General features: G+C 43.0%; 1 protein-coding gene across 1 annotated transcript; it reads left to right on the top strand.

Annotated features, from left to right (window-relative positions):
* The first annotated feature begins 425 nt into the window (after positions 1-425).
* NPS (neuropeptide S) lies at positions 426-7489 on the top strand. Its single transcript, XM_074999611.1, is given in 3 exon segments — positions 426-664; positions 4768-4957; positions 7310-7489. Coding segments are annotated over 3 exon segments (609 nt in total).
* Positions 7490-10989: the final 3500 nt, after the last annotated feature.

Raw genomic sequence — 10989 nt, 5'->3', positions numbered from 1 at the left:
TTATAGTAGTCTACAAATTGGTAGGACTTCCAGAGTGCAATGTGTGGACATTTTTAAAAAGGACCATATCATGCATCCGAGGCTATGTCTAGATTTCAGGGATTTGTCCACAAAAGTTTGTGTTGGAAGATATCTTGTGACAAAACTTCTGTCGACAGATCACGTCCAGACACTAAGCTGCATTGAAAGAGCACTCTGCTCTGTCAACAGAGAGTTGCCAGACAGCCTGGGTGCTCTCTCTCCAAAACTGCCACACACAACAATGCCAGTCAGGGTTGCAGGTCACCCCCATCCTTCTGGGAGCCAATGACAGAGTCCTGCAGAGACAGCCACTTAAAGGGACCCCTGCAGACAGCCTGGGGCCCAGGTACTCCCTCCCTCAGTTCCTATAGTGTGTGCTTGGTTGCGTCACTCTGCGGGTTGTGATGGCCATCAGTATGATCCTGCTGCAGAGAGTCATCTGTCTGGGAGACCTTGAGGAAGTTGTGGCTGGATTTGCAGTCCTGGGGTTCCCGCACTACATCAGGGCCACTGACGGGACACACATCCTGACCCATGCCTTAGATCATAGCACAGCCAAGTACATCAGCCACAAAGGATACCCCTCCGTGGTGCTGCAGGCCCTGGTTGATCACAGTGAACAGTTCACAGACATTTATGCCAGGTGGGTGGTCCACACACACAATACTCACATGTTCTACAACTCCAGCCTGCGCCAGAGGCTGGAAGTGGGCACATTCATCTCCTGCTGGGGGCTGGTGGTTGGGGATGTGCACATGCTACCCTGCATCATGGGAAACGTGGTCTACCCCCTCATGCCATGGCTGATGAAGCCCTATACTGGTCAGCAAGACCACAGCCGGGAACTATTCAATGCTCACCTGAACTGCATCAGGATGCAGGCCGAGTGCACCTTTGGCTGCCTAAGGCATGGTTCAGGTGCCTGCTTACCTGCCTTGATGTCAGGGAGGGCAACATCCTCAAGGTTGTGGGGGCTTCTTGTGTCCTGCACAACATTTTGGAGGGCAGGGGAAGGCCTTCCTCCCTGTATGTGGGGTGGCTCCTGGCCATGAGGGGCGTGTATACAAGCAGCTGTCCACAGCTGCCATCCACCTGGCCCATCAGGATGGGCTGCAGATCTGGGAGGCCCTGAAGGAGAGCTTCTCCCAAAGACTGCCTGCATAGGAGGCCTCAAGCCCACAGCCCCACCCCATCCCTGTCACAACACCGCCTGTCTCCCCTCACACCTCCCAACTCCTGCACAATGAAGTGGAAAAGTGGGTGTGGGTGTGGTGAACAAATAACTGTGTTTTACTGAACTAAAAAGAACTTGTGCAAAAGAAATGAACTGCTATGCCAAACTATATACAACAAAGACAAGTGCAAGGAACTATTTAGAATGGGGGACATCGGACAGAGGGTGGGGGGTCCTCAGAACATGGAGGGGGTGGGGAGCCACAAACCCAAAGCGGAGCAGGACCCCAATGGCTTTGGGGTACCCCCTGCCATGTTTTGGGGTCCCCATTGGGACGAAGGTGGGGAAGAGACCAGGAGGAAGTATGGATGGGGAGGGGTTGCAGTGTGGTCTCTGAATATTCTGGGGAAGCAGGTGGACTGGAGGGGAACTGCAGGCCAGAGAGAGGGGTCATGGCCATCTCCCAAGGGATCTGGCTGGGGTTCAGGCACCATGTGGGAAGGCCGGCAGGTGCAGGGCAGTGGGGGTGGCTGCAGGCAGCTGAGGCAGCATGTCCTACCAGATCCTGGTGATAGCGTCAAAGAGGGACATTAGCTGGTTCCAGGCCCATGATCAACACTCTGTGGTGTCCTGCATGAAGCCCTTGTAGACCCTCCACTGGTTTCTGCAGCTGCAGGCTCTGCCTGGTGTTGAGGTGGGGGGTGGCCCAGCCGTTGGATGGTGTAGGTCCTGCTGTAAGGAAGACAAAGAGAGGACAATGAGTCATTTGTGCAACGCAGCCCCAAGGGCCTTGCCCCCCGACACTGTGTGCAGCAACCAACATCCCCTGGGCAAAGGGATAGGGATGTCCTGGGAGCAAAGCCGTGTGTGGCCTGCAGATCAGATCCTACCACATGGGTGCTCTACGGTGCCCTTGGGACCATGCTGACTGCTGTGCACATCCACCACTTGAAGGGCTAGCAGCCAAGGGGATGTCCAGCCACAGAGGGGTCCCATCATGGGTGACAGGTGAGCTGGGAGCAGCTGAGCCCACCATGGGACCCACAAACACCTGTGGCTTGCAGTACTGCCTGGAGGAATGGGTGCTGCCTTGCACCTGTGGGCAGGCCTGTGTGCTCGGTGTCACACTCCTCAGTGTTTGTGGAATCAGGCCATTGCCCTTGCTTCCAGCTGTGGCAGGTGCTGGGAGGACCCCCCCACAGGGCTCGAGGCTCATCTGGCCTTCCCTGAGCTTGGCAGCAGGATGCCACCCATGCTCAGGGGTTGTTTGCTAGTTCCAGGTGCTGCACACTATTCCTGCATGTGGTTCCACACGCTGGGATGGCAGCACATGGTCCTGTTTGAGCTGGCCAAGTGACACTCACATCCTTATCTGTGCCCACCTCCCATGCCCTGGTGTGTGTGATACATGGGATACACTGGCTGGACCCTTGCCCAGGTGTGATGATGCCTGGAAGGTGGCCTGGCTACCGGGGACTGGGTCCAAGATGAGGATGAGGCTGCTGACCAAGTCTGGATCCAGTGGGATTTGGGGCTTGACTGCCTTCTCATCTGGGGGCTTCTGCTGTAGTGGGGGGGGCGGGGTGGACTCGTGCCTGGTGTTGAGGCTCAGGCATGGGCATGATGTGTTCAGCTCCTTTGTAGTCAGGGTATGTGGGTGGTCTGGCCCCGCCAAGCATCGGGCAGCGTCCTGAGCCTGCACGTACCCCAATGGTGCTCTTTACTTTCACCCTGACATGCTTCAGGGTGCCTTAGGGTGGCCCAGTTAGGCCAGGGCAGTGGCCATCCTGCTGTAAATTTCAGTATGGTTGGCCTTGGGGTCTTATAGGGTGTCCTTCTCGGCCCACAAGTTTAGGAAGGCCTGGATTTTTGCCCCGTTCCAGGAGAGGTCACAGCATTTGGACCTCCAGCAAGGGTTCTGGGAGCCCTAAGCCTGTACCCATGGGGGGTCCAGGGAAGTCTTGTGCTCCCTCCTGCTCTGCCATGGGGGAATGCTGGCTGCAAAGACTTGGCTGTGAGGGTGTGGCGCACATCAGCTTGTAGCTCTGTTGCTCGCACACTCTCAGCTTCCTGCCATGGGGTTCTCTGAGCTCTCTTCAGCTTTAAGAAGGGCCAGAGGCAGGAACCATAGAGAGCTGATTGTTGTGGGCAGGGTGTCCACTGGGGCACCTGTGTGGCGTCCCAGAGGTCTTTTCTGTTGACAGTCAGCCCCCGTGAATGTCTAGACCAGCATTTTGTTGACAGATCTCTCTTGACAGCGTCCTTCTTACTTGTGGATGAGTGGGGTACGACTGTTGACAAAAGCACTTCATTCTGTTGACTTACTGGGGATAGAACACACTTTGCACTCTGAACACTCTGTGGGTTTTGTCAGCAAAACGGCTGTTTTGTCACCGAAACCCTGCAGTCTGGCCATAGCTGGAGCAGGGCATTGGACTCAACAGCTTGTTCTAGTGTAAGAACATTTCAAGAATGTTACTAATATTGTCTAGCCGAGGGGTGTCCAATAGATGGCCTGTGAGCCAGAATCTGACCCATGGAGCCTTTTTATCTGGCCCAGGGTAATTTGCACACCAGCTGCCATGGTGCTGCAGAGCACTGGTGGCTGGGACGTGGAGCCACTGCCAGCCTTAGGGGCAGAGCTCCAGCTGGGGCACAGGGCTGGCAGCAGAGTGGTTTGGGGCAGTGAGGGGGGTTAAGCCTGGCAGTAGGCATGGGACAGTTTGGGGCTGCAGGGTGTTTAGGGCTTGGGGTGGGGGAGGGTCTAAACCTGAGGGCGGCAGGAGAGGTTTGGTGCTGTGAGATGCTTAAGCCTGGGGGGCGGGGGTGGTTTGTGGCTATTGTGTGATCAGCCCCCTGGCACACATGAAAAATTGCAGTGTGGTCCCCAGTGGAAAAAAGTTGGATACCCCCAGTCTAACCCTTTAGTTCGGTAATAAGAAATGAACAGGGCAAAGTATCATATAAAACAAAAATACAAGTCATGACAGATTTCTGCTTAGCTAAAAAAGTCCTTGGAAATATTTATTGTTCCTAAATCCTGTAAATTATAATCTGCTTTTGGAAAGTGGCATCTAAAAATATATTTTGACTACTTTTTGCATAGTTCTACTTTTGCATGACACTCATTGGCACTGGGCGGGGCCTAATACACCATACAGTAATTGAGAAAATACTTGTTAAGATAGTTTTCTGTGGAATCTTGAGACCTCTTACCATTTGTGCCATGACAATACAGGCTGGGTGAAAACTCACTTGAAGGACATTTAATGCCATCACTTTTAACAACGTCAATTGGTAGTTTTATAATGGCAGCTGAGTGTGTGTTCTTGCCATTTTCTCATTTAGAAAGACTAAAAGGCCAACCAAGGACCAGTCACTCACACTGAAATAGGATTTAATGACATTTTCATTCCTGAACTCTTGATATAAAATGGTCATCTAAGAAAGAACTGATAGGAAATGTGAGAATTTTGGCAATAAAACTGCATAATTGTGCATAATTGCACATCAGTGCTGAAAGAAAAATGATCAGGTAACGATATTATACTTTATATTATATCTTTGGAAAGTCTGTATTGGTATATTGGTGTGTGTACACACACACGCACACACACACACATATATATATATGTTAAGATTACCTTTAAAAATTGAACTAATTTGTTTTTTTCTTGGAGTCTGTTTAGGTTAAACATCATTTTAATTATTTGGATCACAACAATGCACATGTGGAGGTGTTATCCTACTGTCCCTTCCACGGTAAGCTATAATCCTTGAACATCATCTAGTTAGTTGGATTATTTTTAAACACAATTGGATCAAACTTTTTTATGTTAAATGTGTAGAACAAATAGGACTACCAAGTGTTCCTTGTTATGAAGAATTTTTATTTTAGTTTATGGCAAATAGGTAGCTGTCTTGCTAAAAGACTCTATGAGGAATGATGTGTTTATGCTTTTGTGCATAGTATATAGTTTATGCAGTGGTTCAGCCAGGGGACTGAGAAAGGGAGGTGATGAGCTTTTGCAGTGACCTCTGCTCTATTTCATCTTCCTATATTAGCTTACCTGTCTGTAAAATAGAAATAACAGCACTTATTTACTTCACACTGTTGTTATTAGTTATTTGTAAATGTATATGTTAGGCATTCTTAATGGATTTGTATGGAGAAGGATAACTACTAAACTGTACGGTAGTTGTCTTATTAAAAATAGCCTATGGAGGAAAAAGATCAATCTATAGGATGAATGTTATTTTCACTGTATTAAGTAGCTATATATTTTAATGAAGTTCCGTGAAGTAGAAGTAAATGCAGTATTTTACAGGTAGTGTATACTACTATCTGATGTTTGGGATGGAAGAAATTACTACAGTAGCAGTTAGACTTTATATGAAGTGCCCTAGAAAGGTTATGCAAACATATTCTGAGTTAGATGTCTTGCTTGGAATGGTAATTAGGTAGTACATTATTACAGTGTTCAATAGCTATGTTAGGATATGTTTTGGCTTACAATACTTTGCTGTATTTCTTTGTAACGTGGAAATTATTTCTTGGAGTCTTGGTTGTCATTCCCTTTTTTTCTTTTTTTTTTCTCCTTTCAGACAAGTATTTTATATCATCAGATTTTCATTTATGAAATCTACCTCCAGTCCAGATAGTATCTACTTGAATGGATGTTTTCTCCTTATATTGATATGAAGTTCTTATTCAGCTTCATTAGCCAATATTCTGATTTACATGTGTATGTTTTGGAGTAATCCTTTAATACAGTTTCATCTTTGATCATACATAGTTCAGATCTATTTTGACCTATTTGACTAACTAATGATTTCAGCTCTCATTATGGCAATAGTATAGTAAGACAAATAGTTTTTTTATTGTTTAATATATACCCAATATCTTTCACTTTCAAATTAGTTTAACAGAATGATGATGTTATCCATTAGTACAAATTCTTTTATGGTTGCAGTGATGTCTCCCAAATCTTAAGATGGTGTTTCCTTGCTTTATGCTTCTTAAAGTTTCTTTTAAATAAAAATGGAGAATTTTCATTTGTAAAAAAGCCATAAATAGATTATGTGATGCAGTGGATGGGGTGTATTACTGGGAATTTACATCAGACTCACTGGGTGATTTTGGGCAAATGATAATAATGATATACCCATTTGGAAAAATATTTAAGTCTTAATTAATGCAAATAGTATCAAGTAGTGGATGGTAGTATGACTAATTTAGTGTTATATCAATGATAACACTCCATTGGAGTTTTCCCATTGACTACAGTGGCACTAAATTTCATGGCTTTATAGTGACTTCTCAAACATTAGTAAAACATATGAAGATGTGTGGAAATAGATAATGTATGACATTCATATTGTATAATATATACCCTTATTTTCTGCTAGTGTATTGGGATGAAAGGCATCACATAACTATTATATGAGAGGATACAAAATAGTGGGTGAAGGAGTTGGCTCTTTGAGTGTGTATTCACACATTTTAAAGTTTTATAAAGTAAGACAGGGTAAAAGAGAAAGAGAAAGAAGGATCCCAGACAACTTAAATTCTTCCCTGTTCTTATTCATAAATATTTCTTCAGTATTAAGAAATATAATTATGACAATAACTGTAACAGAGAAAGAAAAAATCAAAAGCTGAGGTATATCACAGATGTTTCCATTTCTGGTGTTTTCAGTCTTTTAAAAGAAAGAAATTTCACATAAATGAAATTTGCTGTGTTATTAATAGAAAATTCTTAATTGATAACTACAACATATCCTCTGCTTTAGAGGAAAGTGACTGTCACTTGCATAGACAACATCATTAGTATAACATTGGAAATCACATGTTTCAGATCATAAATATATCTGTAGAAATACCAGGTAAAACAGGCTATAAAAACATCTGATTTGGATACTTTTACTCCAAAGCAAATAATTGTTAATCCTTGTCATTTTAAGTATAAATTACTTTTTTTGTCTTTCAGGTTTGCTTTTTTACAGTGGGCAAATACCAGCAAATGTGCAAATTCACAATTTTGGCTTTGCTGATCATTGATATATACATATTTTAATCTTCTGAGCAATAATCCTTTTTATTTGATTTGCCAGCTGTCCAGGAAATCTGATTACTGTCTCATCCTGTTGAATAGCTGCTTAGACAAGCTGGACAGGAGTGAAGAATTGACTTTTCTAAAGCCTTTCCTGGAGAAGTCTTTCATTAAAAGGTCCTTTCGCAATGGAGTTGGATCAGGAATTAAAAAAACTTCCTTTCAAAGAGCAAAGTCATAAATAATTGCTCAAGAAAGAATCCTCAACTTTAGCATCTAACATTTAACTGTGAGCTCAAAATAATTTGCAGTGAGTTTCTGTGATAAAACCAAAACAGACAAATGTATCAGCATATTCATAATGTAAACAGCTGTTTATTTCAAATAGTGCTAGCCAAGTGAAGCTGATGAAATTGTTCAATGAAGTCATTGTTTTCAAAGTTACAATATCATAAAGTTCTGTACTGATATAAATGTTTTCAGCTGTTTATTCCCCCTGTTTATAAAATTACGGATTTAATCAGATTGTGCTTGATGAACACAAAAATAGCACTGTGCTTTGAATGCATGCACACATGTAACCAATCTTTAGGATGGCTACATTGTATCTTACACGTTCATCTCTGGTCTACAAGATACCTTCATGATTAATGAAGGGCATTACTTGGCCTGATTCTCACTTAGCTGAAGACCACTTTACACAACTCTGGTAATATGAAGAGGAACTTAAAATGTGATTTAAGGGATCTTTACACTGCTCTGGAGGTGTAGATGGCTATCAGTGAAAAAAATAATGAGGCCCTATATTTCAACTCTAATTCATTTTACATATAGTTATTTAAAATGACTTTGGCAGGAAGAAATCTCTTGAGAATTGATTTCATTTTCAGGAGTGTCCAGGGAAATCATTCAAAACCACTGTAGCACTGCACTTCCATTTGCTTCAATTAATCAATTAATACAAGCAACAAACATCTGATGATATCTGCCAAATGAATGGTTTGTCCAGCTTCTGTTGTTATGGTTGTGCTGTAATGAAAAATGATCTATTTTCATTTTTTCTTTGCTATAAAATAACTGGTTGGATGTTTGATCTCAAAATACTGTAGCTTTTGTCAGTTGGAAAGGTCATCTGCTGAGTTACATTATTTGTGTGAATTTTACCTCATGGTCATTTCCTTGGAAAAGTGATGTAACAAACTCTGAACGTTAGCTTAAAAATGTAGCAAAGTGTATTTGTTCAGATGCATTTTGAATTCTCCAAAAAGCTATTAATAAATCAATGTATGGCTCATATCTCATATCTCATTTCAAACGTGAACAATGAAAGGGTATTATTAGACTAGGAAAGGTATTTGTCTGAAGTGTCACAAAAGGAACATTGTTATTAACCTTTGTTTTGTGTCCAGAAAATATTTGGCACAGGTGCTCAGCTGTGCTCATTGCCTCCTGAGTACAGGTGAGTGGAGGGTGGGGTGTGAGGGAGTTCAGAATAATTGGTTGCTGCTCTCTGATTCTGGGGACAGGTCTATATTGACCTTAGGGTACTCCTGGAGCACCTATAGGACTCCTCTAAAGCATGCTGTCTGGAGATACTCCAGAGGCCATTTGGGGTACATCCAGAGGCCTGTATCTGCTGACTTAGGTTCATAGGGCTCAGGCTGCTGTGTAGACTTCTAGGTTTGGGACAAGATCCTGCGAGGAGAGAGGGTTCCAGAGCTTGGGCTCCAGCTTGAGCTCAGAAGTCTGTACAGCAATAAATAGTCCTGAAACTGGAACCCTGCAAGCCCTGTCAGCTAGCATGGGCTAGCTGCTGTTCTTTCTTTGTTGTAAAGCCCAACTCCCATATGCACACAGAATTTTAAAGGTGCTGCCTTACTCCACATTATTAGGGTTGACAGAATTTGATTTTAATATAATTTCAATGATAATTATTGCTGTTTATTTTAAGCATTTTTTCAATTTCAGTTTTCACTGGAGCAAAATTAAGGGGTTTAATCATTTTTCTTTTTTTATGGCTTTAAATGTTTGCTTTTGTGGGAAATTATACAGGTGGATTAAACAATAAGTATTTATTGTCAGGAAACACTGGGATTCAAAAAGCTAAAGCTTTATAACCACTAAAAGAGAAATTATCAACATATCAAAATATACAAAGCAAATATTCTTCAACCATAAGAAGTTCTCAAGCATCACTTTTCTTAATTTGCCTGCCTGTAAATTTCAATTCTTATTTGGCTAGAAATATTTTTTCATTTATTTGTGTCTGGTGAAATTGATGTTTGCAACTTTTAACATAAAAAGCTGGTCTGTCCAAGCCTATTCACAAAATCTAAGTGCCTTAGTCCCACTTTCAAAAGTCACTTAAGCACTTATGCCTCAATGAAAGTCAATGAGACTTAGGCTCCAAAGTGCCTAAATCACTTTTAAGTGGCATTCTGCTTAGTATTCACCTACATCACAATATAAAACCTGAGCCATATAAAGCATGAGAAATGCAGGGTATCCAACTGAATTACACAAGTGGCTCTGCCAGCTGTTGTCTGATCTTGTATTCACTTCACACCCAAGTCTCTCATTGCTGATGCTGTCTTTTACATGAATGCTAAAATCCTTCCAATGTTTTAAAGGTAGAAATTTTTTGAAGGAAGAGAGAGTAACCATAGTGACCTCTGTCAGAAAATAAGGATATAAGCCTATAGTGGTGATATTGCCAAGCATGTTAATGTTTCTTCTATTTGCCTGTGCAGTCATAGTCCACTTGATAAAGAGATTTCTTACCTTGAAAACATGATATAGAGGGCTACGTTTTCAATGCACAAATACTCATAATGAAGGATGCAGACTTTTTGGCCTGCAGTATTATTAAACTATAACAAGAAATTACACTGCCATCAATTCTTTTTCATTACTCTGTGACAAAACATTTCATTCACTTGTACTGTTTATTAGTTGTTCTTGCAAATGTGACAGGGAGAGAGAGAGGTATGATATAGTGGTTGGAGCACCATACAGGAGCCAGGAATGCCTGAGAGCAATCCAGCTCTTAACAGTGTCTCTTTCTGTAGCGTCAGATAATTCCCTTCAATTCTGCTCAGTTTCCCCATCTGTAAAACAAGTGATTATGTTTTCCCAGCTATCTCAAAACTGCAGCTCAGGATTGATTGATTTTTACAGTACTCAGAAGATGAAAACTGATACATAGGTGCTGAACAAGAGTAAGACTAGTCTTCTTCCAAGTTACAGTGTTGGGGTGTGAGGTCTAATCTCAGCTCTCCTATAGACTTCTTAGTGTCACCTTGTACATACAGCATCACTGAATTTCTTTGTATGCCTGTTTACATGCCTTTAAATGAGGGACAATAACACTGACCTCCACCTTAGGCTAGGCTGTGGGGAAGATACATTTATTTAGTCATTCAGACTCTATGATGGAGCTAAAAAGCTTTTAAATGAATATTATTACAGGCTGTACCTCTTTCGTCCAGCACCCTTGGCAGTTGAGTGGTTCCAGACGAGGGGATTTTCCTAACATTGGGAGATCAGCCCAGCTGCCTGGAGGTGGGTATCCACTCCTGCCGAGCTTCCCCCTAAGGCTGCTGGGCTCTCCCCACCATCTGGCAAGGGTCCCTGTGTCTGAGATCTGACTGGGTTTCCCTGCCCCCGCAACTGGGGTTCCCATTTCTGGTGCTGCTGGTGGGGTCCTGCAACCCAGCTGTCTCCCAGTGACAGGGCTGCTGG

The sequence above is a fragment of the Carettochelys insculpta genome, chromosome 7 (genome assembly GCF_033958435.1).
Source record: "Carettochelys insculpta isolate YL-2023 chromosome 7, ASM3395843v1, whole genome shotgun sequence".
Lineage (NCBI taxonomy): Eukaryota > Metazoa > Chordata > Testudines > Carettochelyidae > Carettochelys > Carettochelys insculpta.
Note: the sequence above shows the minus strand (reverse complement) of the source record. Positions and strands in the feature narration are given on the sequence as shown.